At 35.9% G+C, this 17027-nt stretch overlaps 4 protein-coding genes across 7 annotated transcripts; 2 read left to right on the top strand and 2 right to left on the bottom strand.

Moving 5' to 3' along the window:
* The first annotated feature begins 1823 nt into the window (after positions 1-1823).
* On the top strand, positions 1824-3859 carry LOC120264679 (probable N-acetyltransferase HLS1-like). Its single transcript, XM_039272503.1, has 3 exons — positions 1824-2084; positions 2246-2379; positions 2784-3859. The coding sequence occupies exons 1-3, from the start codon at positions 1896-1898 to the stop codon at positions 3688-3690; spliced, it is 1230 nt and encodes a 409-aa protein (XP_039128437.1). The 5' UTR covers positions 1824-1895; the 3' UTR covers positions 3691-3859.
* A 466-nt stretch (positions 3860-4325) lies between these two features.
* LOC120265981 (pentatricopeptide repeat-containing protein At4g01990, mitochondrial-like) lies at positions 4326-6907 on the bottom strand. 2 transcript variants are annotated; one of them, XM_039273930.1, is made up of 2 exons: positions 6621-6907; positions 4326-5875 (listed from the first exon to the last, which is right to left on the bottom strand). In XM_039273930.1, exons 1-2 carry the CDS (start codon positions 6855-6857, stop codon positions 4715-4717), a joined length of 1398 nt encoding a protein of 465 aa, XP_039129864.1. In that variant the 5' UTR covers positions 6858-6907; the 3' UTR covers positions 4326-4714. The 2 variants fall into 2 exon arrangements, with proteins under 2 accessions (XP_039129864.1, XP_039129863.1); XM_039273929.1 differs by having other exon boundaries at positions 6576-6907.
* A 1401-nt stretch (positions 6908-8308) lies between these two features.
* Positions 8309-11010, top strand: LOC120264803 (beta-carotene isomerase D27, chloroplastic). Of its 3 annotated transcripts, none has more exons than XM_039272650.1 (8): positions 8309-8463; positions 8560-8640; positions 8742-8846; positions 9899-9998; positions 10201-10292; positions 10376-10456; positions 10552-10620; positions 10721-11010. In XM_039272650.1, the coding sequence occupies exons 1-8, from the start codon at positions 8368-8370 to the stop codon at positions 10856-10858; spliced, it is 762 nt and encodes a 253-aa protein (XP_039128584.1). In that variant the 5' UTR covers positions 8309-8367; the 3' UTR covers positions 10859-11010. The 3 variants fall into 3 exon arrangements, with proteins under 3 accessions (XP_039128584.1, XP_039128585.1, XP_039128583.1); XM_039272649.1 differs by having other exon boundaries at positions 8321-8490; XM_039272651.1 differs by lacking the exon at positions 8742-8846 and having other exon boundaries at positions 8320-8490.
* A 529-nt stretch (positions 11011-11539) lies between these two features.
* On the bottom strand, positions 11540-16082 carry LOC120264802 (DEAD-box ATP-dependent RNA helicase 24). Its single transcript, XM_039272648.1, has 5 exons — positions 15447-16082; positions 13179-14407; positions 12759-12801; positions 12186-12585; positions 11540-11902 (listed from the first exon to the last, which is right to left on the bottom strand). The coding sequence occupies exons 1-5, from the start codon at positions 16012-16014 to the stop codon at positions 11851-11853; spliced, it is 2292 nt and encodes a 763-aa protein (XP_039128582.1). The 5' UTR covers positions 16015-16082; the 3' UTR covers positions 11540-11850.
* Positions 16083-17027: the final 945 nt, after the last annotated feature.

Raw genomic sequence — 17027 nt, forward strand, 5'->3', positions numbered from 1 at the left:
GATGAATGCTCAAAGTATTTAAACCATTTTCTTTATAGATAGATAAAAGAAACCATACTGTTAGAAACAAACTTTGCTAATTATATATATATATATATATATTGAAAAAAGAGGATAAAGTGATAATTGATATAAATATAATTGATATAAATACAAAAAAAGTGAAGTTAGAGGATAGGGATATTAGAGTTGTATATATAAAAGAAAGGAATAAGGGGAAAAAGATACAACAGATGAGGCACACTAGATTGTTGATCTATTGGTGTTCTATCAGTTAGTGAGGTATCATCAGAAATATTTAAATGTTTTTTTTTTTTTAATTATGGAGGCTAACTTCATTTGATGGTAGTTATAGAGTCACCCAACTTCAACCACTTTACACCCTTGGGAATAGATGACTAAACAAAAAAAGGTATGGCCAATTTTGATGAGAATTAAGTTGAGTGGTGGGAGACATGGTTTGAATTTCTAATATACATAAAAATTATTATTTTTAATTTCTAATACCTCATCCACAAGTTTCACAAACGTTTTAAACAAATTTTTTTTTTTTGAAAAAATAGATAAACCATGTTAATTAAATAGAAAGGAAAAAACTACAACAAACTCCCACAACACAGCTGTGAGAAAACACAAAACACAAACAACAATAGCAAACCACAAGAAGTAGTAGTACAGGGGACACAAACAAAACAAAACAAAGAGACAACAAGAAACAACAAAGAAGTAACAGCACCTAGAAGCCGTCACCACACTCAAAAACCTCTCTGCTACTCTCCTGTGTGCTGGACTTGGGTCCCCTCAGAAGGCAAATCACCCCTGTCTCCTCCACCCTCGGATCTAAAAAATCCAGAATCCGGCGGATGGTAGTGATGGAATCCTCCAACTTGACTCTGGAGCCCTCCCCAGTTGAAGATAACCAAGTCAAAAGCATATGAGCAATTTTAATGATGAGAGCATGCGCAGATATGCTATTAGCATTAAAAATGCAATCATTTCTAGCCAACCAAATATTCCACATAATGACTTTCACCACAAAGTCCCCATAAACCTACAAACAGGTCGCACTAATGATCTCTAAGTACCCCAAGCCGAGGTAATGATCAAATGAGGATACAGAAGCTGAAGCAGAAGTACAAAGTAGCTCCAAACCTGCCTAGCAAGAGAACACTGAAAGAACAGAACACATGTGGCAATAAGTAACCGTTACAACTTCTTTTTGCTAAATTCTCGAGAGGATTTTATTTTTCCTTGCAACCCAATTGAAGATATTGACTTTTTTAGGGCACAGTTTACGTCAGAAGAACCCTGCCACTGGACAACTTTTTGTCTTTAGTGCCAATATTGTTATACGTAAAAAAAATATATAAAAAAAATGGTGGTTTAAATGCTCATATTTTTAGTTTGTGACGAGATCTTAATCTTAATTGATTTAATATACGGTGATTAATTAATATTCTTAATAAAAAAAATACAAAATATAAAAAGATTTACTAACAAATGAAGAAAATCATTTTAAAAGATAAACTCAAAAGTAAATCCTGAGTTCAAATCAGAAATATATATTTATATATATATATATATATAATGCATTAGATATAGGTTAGATATTTTCCGATATTTCAGTTGAGACAGTAAAAAGGAAAAATACATCAAGGTTAAAACTTATGCTATTCGGAGAGATTTGTCAACTGTAGGGTCTTCAATAAATAAATAAATAAATAAATAAATAAATAAAAAATGCATACGAGGAAAGACAAGGGAGCTCTGTCGTATATATAAAGACTCTTGATTGGTGTTGAGTAGTGTGAGCTCTCCTTTTCTTTACCTGTCTTTCTCTATCACTCTCTTTCTCTCTTTCTCTCTTTCTCTATAAACTTATAGCCTTTAGAAAAATGGATCTCCATCATGGTTTGACAGAGAAGGTCTTCATCAGAGAATTCAATGAAGATAGAGACTTAAAGATGGTTGAGAAGCTTGAAATGAGCTGTGAGATTGGTTCTAGAAGAGGTTTCTCTATCCTTACCAACATGATGGGAGATCCTCTTTGCAGGATTAGGCTTTATCCTCTTCATGTTATGTTGGTATATATATAGTCTCCAAATATCATTCATTCAACTTTGAATATATATTTTTTTATATATATACACACCTGCAAAAAGTATGAATATATACAGTGTGTAGATATATATTTATATAGAGCTAGAAAGAGAGTTTTTTATGCTAATTTGAGTAAGGTTTTTAGGTTGCAGAGTTGGCCGGAAATGGTGAAGTTGTTGGTGTAGTGAGGGGCTGCATGAAGTTTGTGGGGACTGGCCTAGGAACTAACAATGTGAGGATGGGGTGCATTCTTGGCCTAAGGGTCTCTCCTAAGCATAGGTTTGGGCTCATTCTCACTACCTTTTCAATAGATTTCTAATGCATGTATATATAAATATATATATATGCATGAAAAAGTACATGCATTGCATGGCATGCAAGCTTGCACCTCTTCATATATAAACTGTTTTTGTTTCTGAATCTATATATCCTTGTGAAATAGAATGAGCTATTCTCATGGTTTTGATCTTTATTTGGTAGTGTGTGTATTAATATTAGAACTTAATAATAATCATCTTTGTTATTTGATGTTCATAAGATAAGAAAGTAGCATTAAACTTTAGTTTGATCTTATATATTGTTAAACAGAATGCTTGACTCAGATTAGTATCATTCTTTTTCACTTTTGTTTTTCTGAAATCAAAGTATCATTTCATGCTCCTTGTTGTGGTTGATCATTTTAGGCGAATGGGGATAGCAACGAAGCTCGTCAAGTTTATCGAAAATTGGGCAATTAGAAATGGAGCAGAATACATGTCCTTAGCCATTGAAGAGAACAACATTGCATCCATTAATCTCTTTGTTCTTAAATTTGATTACATGAGGTTGAACTCCTTATGGATACTGATTCAACCTCTAGAACCTCATGCAAAGAAGATCAAACAACCATCACACAATGTGAAGATAGAAAAACTAAGTGTGGAACAAGCAATATCTTTGTATAAAAACAAGATTGGAGGAGGAAAACTATTTCCCGGTGACATCGATGCCATACTCGAAGAGAAACTAAGCCTTGGTACATGGGTATCTTACTATGAAGATGAACAATGGAGTGGCTTGCATTGCAATAAGATCAAGGAAGATGATGATGATGATGATCATGAATTTATTCACAAGACTCCAAACTCTTGGGCCATTCTTAGCATTTGGAAAACATATGAATCCTATGAACTTCAAATAAGAGGAGCACCTATTGTAAGGTTCTTTCACTCCACTCTAAGCCACATAACATCAAAAGTTTTACCTTGCCTAAGGGTATACCCTTCAAGTGAACTCCTTTCAAAGCCTTTTGGATTTCTCCTCCTTTATGGACTCCATGGAGAAGGAGAAAGGGTTGGGGAGCTCATCAAATCCTTGTGGTTTTTCGCGCAAAGTTTAGCGAAAAATACTAAGGATTGCAAAGTGGTTGTCACTGAACTTGGAGCTTGTGATCCTCTAAGAGAGCATGTGCCATTGAGTTCTTTCACTTCTCGCATCGATGATCTTTGGTTTATAAAGAGAGTAGGAGGTGATGCTATCAATGGCGATATCGATATAGCTCATGATGCTCAAGCAATTTCAAGCATTTTCATCGATCCACGGGATTTTTAGAAACAAAATTCTGGTGTTCTTGAATCTTCATGCATATGATCATATTTACTTAAATTTCATGTGCTGAATCTATGGAAGTAACTATATCCCTTTTTCTAAATAGTGTTTGGATATCATCTTTTTGTAATCTTTAATAAACATGCAAAAGACTCTTTTGGCAAAAGATTTTGGGTGGTCCTTTTGGGAATATGGTTTGGCAAAGTATAACATGCATGTTCCTTAATTTAGAGACAAAAAGGTGTGCTCTAATTGTTGCAGAGAGATGCAGAATTTGAATGTTTGGTTTGATGAATCTGACAACAAAAAACTTTCTGTTATGAAAAAATGAGGGTTCATTTTGTTTTTATGGAGTCATGTTTATTGCTAGTTTTCTTTTTGTTGTTTTCAGGTAACAGTGATGAAACAGTGATGAAATGATGTGCCACTGTTACCTTAAAATCAAGATTTCTGTAATACATAGAGAGTTATAATATTACAGTTTTAAAAAATTTAACCAAGATTTTGTGATGTCAAATGAAATATACTGTAGTTTTAGTTTGATTATAAACCTTCAAATAAGATTAAATGTTTGATTTGTATAATGAATGAGAGGCCAGAAAAGCTAACAATAAACACATAGAACTTAATATCATCAGTGAATAAAGAAGCACCTGCCACTTGATCACCAGTTCACATTACATTGGAAGACAATAAGCAATTGTTCTTCATTAATAACTAAAAAAGAATGATACAAAACCAAAACTTCAAAGCAATTCTCTTCATAATTGAGCTGTAGGTAGTATTACCATTTGGAGCCAAAAAAATAGATAAAAATACAGGCTATTCAATCAAACAGAAATTTTTAAACGACACCTTGCTTTCGAAGCTCAGTTCAACACCATCATCCTTGATTCACTGATGGAGCAAAGGCTCTATTTTGCCGGCAGCCATTTAAGTCTTCTGGAGCAGATATTCATAAGCTCCAGAATCAAGACAGTCAAGTTTCTTCAAACACTTGTAGACAGCCTGCGCGCTGTCCACATCCTTAGTTTCTTTGAAATGTTTCAAAAATGCAGTCACTGTCTCTTGCTTTGGTTTCCACTCGAACTATTTCAAAAATGCAGTTAAGTTTCTTCAAGCACTTGTAGACAGCCTGCGCGCTGTCCACATCCTTAGTTTCCTCGATATATTTCAAAAATGCAGTCACTGTCTCTTGCTTTGGTTTCCACTCGTCATGTTTCACCAGATCGGTTGCAGTCTCCAAACACTTCAGAGCTGAACTGATGTCATGTTTCAAATAGTAATCTATGAAGTGATTAAATGTTCGGAAGTCAGAACCAGCACCCTTCTGTTTAGCTTGCTCCCACAGGAACTCGGCTTCTTTAATCATACCCTTTACCAGGTAAGTTCCAATAACAACATTTACAATCCGTATGTCATAGCTCAGACGAGCAGATTCCCACTCTTGAAAGCATTGATTAAGGGCATCAACATCATCTAGTTTACTAAGAGCCTGGAACATTACAAGATAGCTCATGTTAGTGGTCTTCTCAAAGCTACTCTTTAGTAACTTCCAAACCCTATTGACCTCTGCTAGATTGCCAATGCTAGCATACAAACTAATAAGATGATGGTATGGCATCCGATCCCGTTTGTTCCTAATTTCCTCCAATTTCTTGAGAGCTAATTCAGTTTTATCAGGAAAACCGGCTGACAAATACAATGAAGCCAGATTGCTAAAAATAGTCCAGTCTAAGACATCCTTATGTCCCTCTTCCAATTCATGCATAAGCTTCTCAACTGTATTCAGGTCATTCAGTGAAGCATAGTTGTTTATCAATATGGAATATGTATAATTATCAGGAGATAAATTCATACTCTTCATCTCTTGAAATAGGCTAATGACCTTCTCCGGCTGCCCTAACTTTGAGTAGAGGGCCAATAGGTTGTTATGGACCAGAGTCTTCGAAGTTAAATTCAGTTCCTTCATTTTCTCATAAATGGACATGGCCTTGTCTTCCATTTTCACCTGGCAATAGATGCTCAGAAGAGCACCATATGTAAGTTGGCTCTGGACTACCTCCGGGAGACTATTGAAGTAACTCTCTGCAGCATCTACCCCCTTGACTTTGGATATAAGATCTATTCTTATCGCATGGGTCCCTTCGTTGAACATCATACTCCTCTTCTCCATCCAATCCATCAGCTGCAAAAAACGGCAAATGTGATTACAGAATGGAAACACAACATACACAGCCATGCCTTCCACTCAATAAACTTCAGATACATTAAATGATACTATATATGGAAAAAAAAAGACAGCAGAATGAAAATCAGAAGGTGGTCATCAACCGAAAAAAAATACAAAAATGGTTCAAGGCTGAAGAAACATACAAAGCTACCTCTTTGCTCAATAAACTTGGGATAAATTGGATGAAATTATATAGCGTTATTCATTGAGACAAATCTGATAACAATGTTGTCGATCCTTTAGCTAAGTTGAACATCATACACAACACCTTTGTTTGATGGTTCAGATGAATCATGGTAAAAATTAATCAGAGATCAACATAACTTCCAAATGTAACATTATAAACTACAGCTACTACAAGTACTAACAATGGATATATATATATATATATATATACATGATCTACAAATATAAAGGAAATATAAATATTGGATTAATGTTGAGAAAAAAAATCCAAATTGAGAAAACCAATTCAGATGATCATCAAATGCTCTGCCTTTTGGAAACTAAACAAGAAGAAATTTCACATAAATGAAGATAGTTTAAAAAATAAAATAAAATTCAGGAAGAAATAGAATAATATTTATGATTCTAATGAAAGATTAAAAAACCTAGTTTTTCAATAGCAGGATCGAATTGCAGCAAATAGAAAGACCTCAAGGGCGTGATCGAAGCGCTTGTAGCGGCGAAGCTCACGCACGTCCTTCATTAGCTCGTTGAAGGTGATGGCCTGGCCTTCACGAAGCCACCCGTTCAAAGTCTCCACCACGCTCCCCTTCGGCGCCTTCCCTAGCGCCGACAGCCTTCGGTACAGTGGCTTCCATTCCTTCGTCTCCACCTCCTCCGCCGCCGTTTCCACCGTCGTGCAGAGCCTTCTCTCCACGCCGGCGAGCATCCACGGCAGCACCCGGCTCACTCTCTTCGCCATCATCATCATCTCTCTCTCTCTCTCTCTCTCTCTCTCTGGGTTGAGTTTTTGAGAAGGATTTTGAGCTGGTACTAGATTAAATCCTGACCGTCAGTTTGATTGGCTTCCTTATAACCCCTTCTAATTTTTTTTTTCATTTCACCCCTTCAATGACTCTATTTGTGAATTGAAGTTTTTCGATTACTATATCTTTTAAATAATGTATGAATCTCAAATATAAAATTATAAGTAATCTTCATAAAAATTTTAGTTTTATTTTGTCCCCTTAATTATTTCATTTATAAATTGAAAATTTTGCCTTACTATAGTCTTTAAAAAAAAATACATAATTCTCAAATATAAAATTTTAAATAACTCATAATAAAATTTTTATTTTCATTTTGTCCTTTCAGTTATTCCATCCATATGTTGTAGTTTTTGCCTTAGTATAGCCTTTGAATAATATGAGTTACAAATTTAAAGTTGCATATAACCACCCTTATAAAATTTTTATTTTCATTTTCAACTCTCTATTCATGAATTAGAGTTTTTTTTTCCTCTTTATTATAGCTTTTGAATAATGCATTAATCTCAAATATAAAATCACACATAACTCCTTTGTAAAATTTTTATTTCCATTTTTCCCCTTAATAACTCCATTCATGAATTGAAGTTTTCGTTTACTATAGCCTTTGAATAATGCATAAATCTCAAATATAAAATTACACATAAACCTCATAAAAATTTTAATATTATTTTATCCACTTTATCACTCCATAGATCGGAGATTTTGCTTTGGTACAGCCTTTGAAAAGATAAATAAATCTCAAATATAAAATTTCAAATACCTCACAATAAAACTTTTATTTTCATTTTGCCCTCTTAGTTACTCAATTTATATATTATAGCTTTTGCCTTACTATATAGCCTTTGAAGAATAAGAGTTACAAATTTAAAGTTGCATATAACCCCCTATAAAATTTTTATCTCTTTTTTGAACTCTAAATTACTCTACATGAATTGGTGTTTTTTGTTTATTAAAACCTTTAAATAATGTATGAATCTCAAATATAAAATCATACATGACCGCTTGTAAAATTTTTATTTTTATTTTACCACTCAATGACTCCATTTATGAATTGAAGTTTTTCCCTTACTACAACCTATGAATAATGCATGAATCTTAAATATAAAATTACACATAACCCCTATAAAAATTTTACTTTTATTTTATCTCCTTAATTATTCCATTCATAAATTAAAGATTTTGCCTTACTATAATTTTTAAAAAATATATATAAATCTCAAATATAAAATTTCAAATAACTCTTAATAAAACTTTTATTTTCGTTTTGCCCCCTCAATTACTCAATTTATATATTGTACTTTTTGCCTTACTATAGCCCATCTCTGATCAATCCGAAATATAAAATTACATATAAGCCCTTATAAAACATTTAATTTCATTTTGTCCACTAAATTACGTAAAAATACAAAAAGAAGATCATCTCCTCACAGCGATGCCAAACCATTGAATTGAATGGAGGGTCTCATGCTCCTCCGGCTCCGGGGACCGTTCCTCGCCGGGACTCCGCCGGCACGCTCCAAATCCTTCCGAAGAATCCATGGTTTCCAGGTCCACTCCTCTATGCAATCCCAATCGGTTTGTGCTCTTTACTCCTCCTTTTCCGATGTTGTCCACCTGAAAACCCTAGCTTTTCTCGATGGCTAGATTGAAGCTGAAAAGCATGAATACAAACCTGGACTTTTGGATGATCTTCTGCTCGGCTTTTTCAGGAGGAAAATGGTGGAGGTGAGCTCAATCCTAAATCCTCAATCCTCCATGGATTAGTTTGTTTTCAATTTAGGGTTTGATGTTTCTTGGATTTTGAATCTCTGGCGAAAAAGCTGTAGGAAGTTGGGTGGGATTCCAAGAAACCAGGATACGATGGGTTGATGGAAGTTGTGAATCAGTTGATGATGAAAGGGAGAAGCAATTCAGAGATTGAGCAATCCGCAGTATGTCTACAAAAGCTCTGCTTTTTATTATTGAAACACAAACACAGTGACTAGAAATTTGCTAGTTTGGAATTAGAACTATGATATGATTGACAATGCATAGGTATTAGGAAGGACTTGTAGAACATCAGGGAAGCAAGAAGTTTTAATGACTTTGTCAATGGTTTGAATTGTAGCAAGTTTTTCAAATGGTTTGAGGAGGAGGTCAACAAGTACCCTCTGTTTTTATGAATGACCAAGTGGTATATTTGATATTTGGTTCTCATTGGAATCCTTTATAAGTGGTTAGAGTTCGAAGCACAAGTGAAGACATAATTTTAGAAGTATGAGTAGTAGTTTTGTGCAAATGATCCCAGCACCCAGAGCGGAAGCTCCGCCCTCACTTGTTCCACCGAAGCTTGTGCATGTTCTTGTCTATCTTAACGGTTAGGCTGCTCATTTTGGAAATATATATATATATATATATATAAGTAACCTCTGGTTTTTATGGACACAAATAGACAGATTAGAAGTTTGTTAGTTTGCAAGTATAGTTAGGAATGCTAATGCTGAGGAAGGATTTGTAGATCATTAAACATAGAAGAAATGGATATTTTTTGTGGAGAATTTGAATATCAGCAAGTTTTCCAAATGGGATGGGATTAAGCATTAAGTTGTGTTAATATTAAGTGTGCTTTGCTATTAGCTATTTGAAATTGGTTAAATAAATTCTAGATGGATGAGGTAAGGCTTCTGAGCTTGCGTTGGTTTCTCCTTGATAGATGTGAGAATGCAAATGCATTTTTTTTTTAAGGAAAGAAAAGGAAATAAATGACAAATGAGAAAATTACAAACAGAATGTGCTAGATGAACTATGCTGCAAAAGAACGCTGGCTTTATATTACTATTGTAGAATTTTCCTCCTTGATACCTAGTAGAAGAGTACCTGTTCTTTTCTTAGGCTTTTCTGTAATATTATTTTAGAAATATTTAACTTCCAAATAGTGACAATGTGTTCATTGCACTTGTATTTTTGGTGCAGTAGTTATTAATAAGTTCTCTATAATTTTCAGGTTCGGGTGTTAATATCTTTATTTCCACCGTTTCTGCTTCCTTTATTCAAGATGCTCATAACACCTATACAGGATGGAAAAATAGCTTCTATGATGCTTGGTGAGTTAACCATCCCCACCAAATTCTTTTTCTAGACAAGCTATAAACAATTTGTTAGCAAGACTGCTGTAAAAATATAAACTTAAATAAATTACTCAAAACATTTCAATGAACAAGAATCTCTTCTTCTTGTATGGAAATGCCCATCACCTCTTCATATAATTTCAAGGTGGTGGCTAATTAAATTGTGTGCCTTATGAAGCAAGAGCAACAGCTATTTCCTGTCAATGGCTGATGGGCACATGCTCAGTTAATTCTGTTGATCTTCCTGATGGATCCTCTTGCTCCAGTGGGGTAATTTGCTTATCTAAGAATATTCTAATTTTGATGATCATTAGCTGTCACACAGTATTACATGGAACTCTTTTCACCTTTAGGTGTTTGTGGAAAGGTGCAAATATCTGGAAGAGAGTAAATGTTTGGGAGTATGTATCAACACTTGTAAGCTTCCTACTCAGGTCAGTGCAAATATTTGGCACATTAAGTCTCGTTACTGGATTACGATGATTTGTTGTTTTCATCGTCTTTGTGTATTTGCAATTTTGCTCTTCAGACTTTCTTCAAGGATTGCATGGGAGTTCCATTACTCATGGAACCTAATTTTGCCGACTACAGCTGCCAGGTAACGATGTTTCTTCCTGTGTTAAGTTTGTGTAAAAATGAATTCTAAACATTGATATGAAGGGATATGTGGTGCTCGTTTATGTTCACTGCTTTCTCAGTTTAAGTTTGGTGTCACACCACCAGCACAAGATACTGATAAAGCTCTTCAGGAGCCTTGTTTGGACATTTGCCCAAATGTTCGACGGAGAAGAAATCTACGTGGAAATAATGATGTTACTCAATGCCCCAAGGTATAAAATGATGGAAGAAATGATTAGCATCAGAAATTAGAATACATTCATGAGTTAAATTCATCTATTGTGATATGCACCTTATCATGTATAGCTTATTTCTACATTTCTGGGAAATATAGAAATTTGTATCAAGTGAAAGAGGATGTTATGTGTTAATTATACCAGCATTTATGTTATTGTTTTACCATACAAAGGGAGTGCATTCAACACATACTTCATGAATGATACAAGAAGCAACACAAAAACTTTGGGTCAAATTAGCAGCTATAAATGAATATAGATTGGTTCAAAATAAAAGCAAAACCGGAGTTTATATGAAAATGATACAAAGGGTTGCCACCTTGTTGACAAGGTCAACTGATTTTCAACCGTGCATATGTACACAAAGCACACAACAAAAATAACAGGAAACAGACATGTTAAGGAATATTAAGCAGTACAAAGATGAAACATTATACAAATCAAGCAACTCTTCTGATGAGGCTCTATAGTCTGATTTGAGTTGACATTAAGAGTAGATATTAAAACAAAACTTTTCCATTTAGCTATTTCTAAGTATCTTTGTGACAAGACCTCCAAATTCCAGTTTCTTGCAACCTGTCGCATCACCAAAAACCATTTGGAAAAAGGCTAGCACAGATATATGCTCTCTAAAGCAATATTAGGTTGGAGATTGAGGGAACATAAGCGAAACAATTTTTTCCTTGTACTCAGACCAAGAAAAGAGACAAGCAACAAAATAAAAATAAAAATAAAAAATGGACCGCTCTACTTCAAATTGAGGGAATATCTAAACTAGATTTTCATCCCTTCCTAATGCGTCAAGAGATTAGTATCTAACTGGGTGTACAATATGAATAAAGGAAAAAGGAATTGTGAAATATCATCAAGAAGCTATAAATTGCAGAAATCTCACCAATTTACATGAATCAGACAACACAAAATCTACCCGAACAAAAGTTGAGAACTTGTTTTCATACAATTAGGTGAGAAAACTAACGATCCCATCCTGATGGCCGTTTTCTTTCCCGTGGTCTATCCCTGGAACTGCAAGGAACCAAATTTATATAAAATCAAAAAGCTGATATTTCATAACATTTACAAAATAACACATGGCATCAGTTAATCAAAATAAAGAGTTTATCATGTATTAAGAAGAAAGAGATGGGCAAAAATTTGCTTGTATTTTACCAAAACACCAGAAAACCGGGCTTCTTGTATTGTTTTCTTGTAATCAAATTTTCCAGATTGTAATTAATATAATCTAAATAAGCTATCAAACTTACAGGCTTATAGACAAAGAAACAATTCCAAGCCATCAGAAACTCACCTTTCAGGAATTCTCTGATTTTCATTGTCCCTGGTGTTTCCTGCTGGCGGCCCAGAGGAAAAAGAAGGTGCTGGCTGCGCCTTGTATGTGTCACCACCAATAGATCCACCAGAAACAAAACCCTTTAGAACTGGCCTAGAGTTACTTGCCTGATTCCTAGAATCACTTTGGGAACTAGATGAGGCAGAAACAAAATTGCTTTTGAACTGTGCCATCATCCCAGTTTTTAATGAATTAACAGTAGCTGATCGACTTGGAACAGATGGAGATGTCGTATTACTTGGCCCAGGATTATAACCAATACCCATACCATAGTCAACACCACGAACGCCTCGCCCACCTCCACCTCCACCTCCACCTCCACCTCCACCTTTACCTCTCCCGCTACCTTTTTTCCCACCTACACAAAATTTTCAAATATTGACATAAGACTTTTAAAGTGGAATGACAGACTTCTGGTAGCCCATGCAGGCCACTGAAACTAATTGCCTTGCAACACATTTATATAAATAACAAACAACATAAGGAGTCCTCATAAATCTGCTTCACTGCTCGGAAACAGATAATACATACCAGAACCTTTTCTTGCATCCCGCTTAGATTTAAACCTTCCATCCTGGATTTTAAAAGAGAGTCAAATGCAAATATCATCACTATGAAATATATAACATTGATGCTTTTTATGTATATAAACCACAGAACTGGAGAAACAGCATATTGTTAAAGGAGAAGAAGCTGTCGAGATAATGTACAACAATCAAGACAAGATGACAAAGTTGGAAAAATATGAACTTATGAACTTATGAGAAAAGGCAAGACTCATGGCAAATTATTAATAGAATTTAATATGCACCATCACAAATTATTCCCCTTCATATGCAAAACAAGATCTCACATTTCATATGAAAAGAGAAATAGATGCAATGAATTTAAGCATCAGTGCGTCACATCAATAAAAGTAGAAAAAATAGAACAAAATTCACAAAATCCTACCTTCATAGCAAGATCCATCAGCTCACTCGACACATTTTGCCCAGCAGCAACCAAGCTGTTAACCAGCTCACCAGCAAATCGAGCTTCTTTTTGTGTGATAAGTGTGTAGGCAGTCCCATCTTTATCTCCAGCACGGCCTGTTCTTCCTATACGGTGGACATGCATATCCATATCTCTTGCTATATCAAAGTTAACAACAGATTTGATTGACTTGATATCAAGTCCTCGTGCAGCAACATCAGTTGCAACAAGAACATGGTAGATTCCAGATTTGAACTTTTGCAATATGTCCATTCTAGATGCCTGGTCTTTGTCACCATGCAAAGCTGCAACTTTAAAATTTCTTTCAATCAACTTGCTTTCTATATCATCCACTGTAGCCTTTTTTGATGCAAACACAAGGACATCCCCATCATCAATCATCTCAGGCAACTTCTCGAGAAGCCAAGGCATCTTCTCAGCATCAGAAGGAAGCACATTAATGACTTGAGTGATGTCCTCATTGGCCCTTCCAACCTCACCAACTGTAACTCTGATGGGATCTCCCAGAATTTCTCTGGCAAGTCGTTCAACTTTGTAAGGCATGGTTGCAGAGAAAAGTAAAGTCTGTCGGTCTGGCCTAATCTGCCCAACAATAGATCGTATCTGTGGCTCAAACCCGAGATCAAACATCCTATCAGCTTCATCAAGAACTAAATAAGTTGCCCTTGTCATTGTTACCGCCTTCATCTTCAGCATATCAATTAGTCTCCCAGGGGTAGCAACAACTATCTCACAGCCTGTCTTCAGCTCTTTCAATTGGTCAAGTTTAGACATCCCACCATACACTGCAGCAACCCTAATTCCATCATTCTTAGAAAACTTCTTCGCTTCTAGATAGATTTGATGAGCCAACTCTCTTGTGGGAGCACATATGACACCAATTGGACCTTCTTCTTTCTCAAGTTCAGGCTGATCCATGATATGCACAATCATAGGAAGTACAAAAGCTGCAGTCTTGCCAGATCCAGTTTTTGCAATGCCAATAATATCTCTTCCTGAAAGAATAATGGGCAGAGCCTGGCATTGAATTGTCGTCGGCTTTTCATAACCTTGCTTTTTTATTGCATTCATCAATGCTGGGGAAAACCCACAATCTTCAAAAAGTTTGATTGGTTTTGGCACATCAAAACCAGAAACACGTATAGCTAAGCTTTTCCGATATTCAGCGACATCCTGCTCAGTCATTCCTAAAACAAAATAAAGTGTCAGAATTCAGTAGGTGCCAAATTCAAAAAGTCTGTAATTGCTCAGTTGACAACCTTGTCAAAAATAACCATGTAATACCTTCAACCTAATAAAAAATCCCAATTAATCATGCAGATCCTGTGATTTCTTAAGGATGACTGAAGTACTTAACGCAATTTGATTCTGGATAAACTATATTTCCTCGGCATCGCTTGGCTCCATACCACGGAATGCTGATGAACTAGAATTTGCTGACAGTTTGGCCAGATGTGCATGCTCAAATCCTGCCTTATTGCTTTTCCACAGAGGAGTAGAGCTCCCCAACTGGATTGTTGATGCTACTGATGAAGCAGGCTTAATTTTTTTGAGCTAGTCTAGAGTTGTTCTAGTTTTGTTGCTTTTAGCTTGTGCTCAGTTTGTCCCAAAAAAAAAAAAGCATGATTCTAACGGGTAACAGTGAAACTACAAATTTGGTTTACAGAAGCAAGGCACCAAGGCAGGGGCAAGGCATATGCTCATTAGCAGTTTGGTACAGAGACTGTGTACTAAATTATTGCACCTGATTCTAGAGATGACAAAAGATGACTTATTTCCACTTATTTCCCCCAACAAAGCAGTGACATCAGCAAATAAATTTAGCAGATCAAGCAGCAATGAAGAAGATGAACAGAAGAGATTCACTATTGGTGCACAGCTCAATTGTAGTCTAAAACAATCTGCCCATCAAGCATTAACTAACTATACTGATTCCACTCTTAATTAAGCACGTTAAGCATAAAAGATACCCAGCTATACAAAGATGATCACTGTGAGATCTACAAGCAGCAATGCAAGTGAACAGTGTATCACTAGATCATCCAAACATATCATAATTCGAAGTGCCAATGAACCACACTCTGGATAATCCTAAACACTGTAGGAATCTATAATGCAATCAAAACCAACAGATACTTGTGGTCCTCGGACATAATAAATCTCAGCAGCATCAAAAATCCATATGAAAATGCGAAACAATAACAACACGAAAGAACTAGATCTTACCAGAAATTGAGGGCTTTTCTTCATAGAAATCCTTATTAAAGGGTTCATATTCAATGGCACTATGATCCAGAGCCAGGATCGGCTCAATCTTCCGCTTATCAACGACAATTGGGTTGTCATCCGAATCATACTCAACCAATCCAGCATCCACAGCCTTGGCAGCAGCATAGACCTCCTCATCCGAATTATACCCCGCGTGCAAGGCCTCTGAAGCCAAGGCCAAGCCAACGTCTTTCTTAGATCTCAGAAAGCTCTCAACAGGGTCGTCCTCGTCCTCATCCTTAAACCTCTCACCCTTTTCCTTAGGTTGAACAGAGGGGGGAGGTGGCGCGCGGATCTCCTCGTGGATGCCCTCCATGAAGGCGTCAAGGGGATCGATCTCTCCATCGCCATCTGGAGCGGAAGGGGCAGGGTCGGGGTTGTCGTAGGCGATGTCGTCGAGGTCTTGGTCGTCGGAGAGGTCGTGGGAGGGGGCGTAGAGGCGCTGAGGGGCCTGGGAGCGCTCGAAGGAGTACGTGGATGGGCGGTTGATGCCGAAGCCCTCGAAACCGAACTTGCGCTTAGACATGGCTGTAAACCTAATTAGGGTTAGGGTTTCGAGGGACGAAGGAGGAGCGCTGGAGAGGAGACGACGAGAGGTGGGGGTCATATATTTAAAAACCTTTCGAAATGCATTTTTTATTTTTACATAAAGAACCTTAGAATCAAGAAAATTACAGAAACAATTTATCCATTGCTCCTTCTCTATAAGGCACCCTTCAGTTTATAGAAATTACATGTAGCCATGGCATTTTTGCATAGAAATCCCTTTTTTTTCCCTAACATAACGGTTAAATCGCTAAAAAAGTTGGTACATGCACAAGTCTTGGTGGAATTAGTGGGGCCAAAACTTATACACACATAAACGTTGAAATCACCTGCACACAACCACTACTCATATTTATAAAAATATGTACTCACATTTCTAAAAATGTGTCTTTATTTATGATTTAAATTCTCATTACTTGTGAAAGATTATAATAGTGACTCAATTGCCAATAAATTACTTTGGTTGTTATTTTTAGACTACATAAATATCTTTACCGATCAACATTTGTTTTTTCTTTTTTTTTTCAGGAATCAGCGTCACATTTGATTTTTTTTGTTTTTGTTTTTTTTAAATGAATATAGCTCTTTGATCTTTTTGCAAAGAACTCCCAATATTTTTTTGTTTGTATAAATAACTTCTCTGTAAATTTTTCTTTTTAAAAAAAGCCCCTGTACTTATTTGATAAAAGACATCAACCCACAATGGCTTTTTTGCACAAAAACCATGTAGTCTTAGGGAATTACACATCCGCTATGCTTGACTTTTTCACATAATAAGTCCTATAATTTTCTCAAGATACATATCAGGACCTTTTCCCTTATAAGTGCAGATAAGCCACAGCTACAGAATATATCACTGCTTCAGGAAATCCCAAAGATGCCAGAAGCCATTACATTTACCAACCTAAGTCATCCTTCCATGGAGACAAGGCATTTCTCCCCATGCACAAAAACAAGCAGCTTAATTTGTCTAGCTAACATTAATGGGGAAAT

This window comes from Dioscorea cayenensis, chromosome 7, assembly GCF_009730915.1.
Source record: "Dioscorea cayenensis subsp. rotundata cultivar TDr96_F1 chromosome 7, TDr96_F1_v2_PseudoChromosome.rev07_lg8_w22 25.fasta, whole genome shotgun sequence".
Taxonomy (NCBI): Eukaryota; Viridiplantae; Streptophyta; class Magnoliopsida; order Dioscoreales; family Dioscoreaceae; genus Dioscorea; species Dioscorea cayenensis.

What these genes read in the sequence shown, in the direction of transcription:
- LOC120264679 (XM_039272503.1), top strand. Translation starts at nt 1,896, where the DNA reads ATGGATCTCCATCATGGTTTGACAGAGAAGGTCTTCATCAGAGAATTC. An exon ending in ATCCTCTTCATGTTATGTTG is followed by an intron (nt 2,085 to 2,245) that starts GTATATATATAG and finishes TAAGGTTTTTAG; the next exon opens with GTTGCAGAGTTGGCCGGAAA. An exon ending in AGGGTCTCTCCTAAGCATAG is followed by an intron (nt 2,380 to 2,783) that starts GTTTGGGCTCAT and finishes TGATCATTTTAG; the next exon opens with GCGAATGGGGATAGCAACGA.
- LOC120265981 (XM_039273929.1), bottom strand. Translation starts at nt 6,857, where the DNA reads ATGATGATGATGGCGAAGAGAGTGAGCCGGGTGCTGCCGTGGATGCTC. An exon ending in GCTTCGATCACGCCCTTGAG is followed by an intron (nt 5,876 to 6,575) that starts GTCTTTCTATTT and finishes CGTTTTTTGCAG; the next exon opens with CTGATGGATTGGATGGAGAA.
- LOC120264803 (XM_039272649.1), top strand. Translation starts at nt 8,368, where the DNA reads ATGGAGGGTCTCATGCTCCTCCGGCTCCGGGGACCGTTCCTCGCCGGG. An exon ending in TCAGGAGGAAAATGGTGGAG is followed by an intron (nt 8,641 to 8,741) that starts GTGAGCTCAATC and finishes AAAAAGCTGTAG; the next exon opens with GAAGTTGGGTGGGATTCCAA. An exon ending in AATAGCTTCTATGATGCTTG is followed by an intron (nt 9,999 to 10,200) that starts GTGAGTTAACCA and finishes TGCCTTATGAAG; the next exon opens with CAAGAGCAACAGCTATTTCC.
- LOC120264802 (XM_039272648.1), bottom strand. Translation starts at nt 16,014, where the DNA reads ATGTCTAAGCGCAAGTTCGGTTTCGAGGGCTTCGGCATCAACCGCCCA. An exon ending in TGATGGATCTTGCTATGAAG is followed by an intron (nt 12,802 to 13,178) that starts GTAGGATTTTGT and finishes TTTAAAATCCAG; the next exon opens with GATGGAAGGTTTAAATCTAA. An exon ending in GGATGCAAGAAAAGGTTCTG is followed by an intron (nt 12,586 to 12,758) that starts GTATGTATTATC and finishes AATTTTGTGTAG; the next exon opens with GTGGGAAAAAAGGTAGCGGG.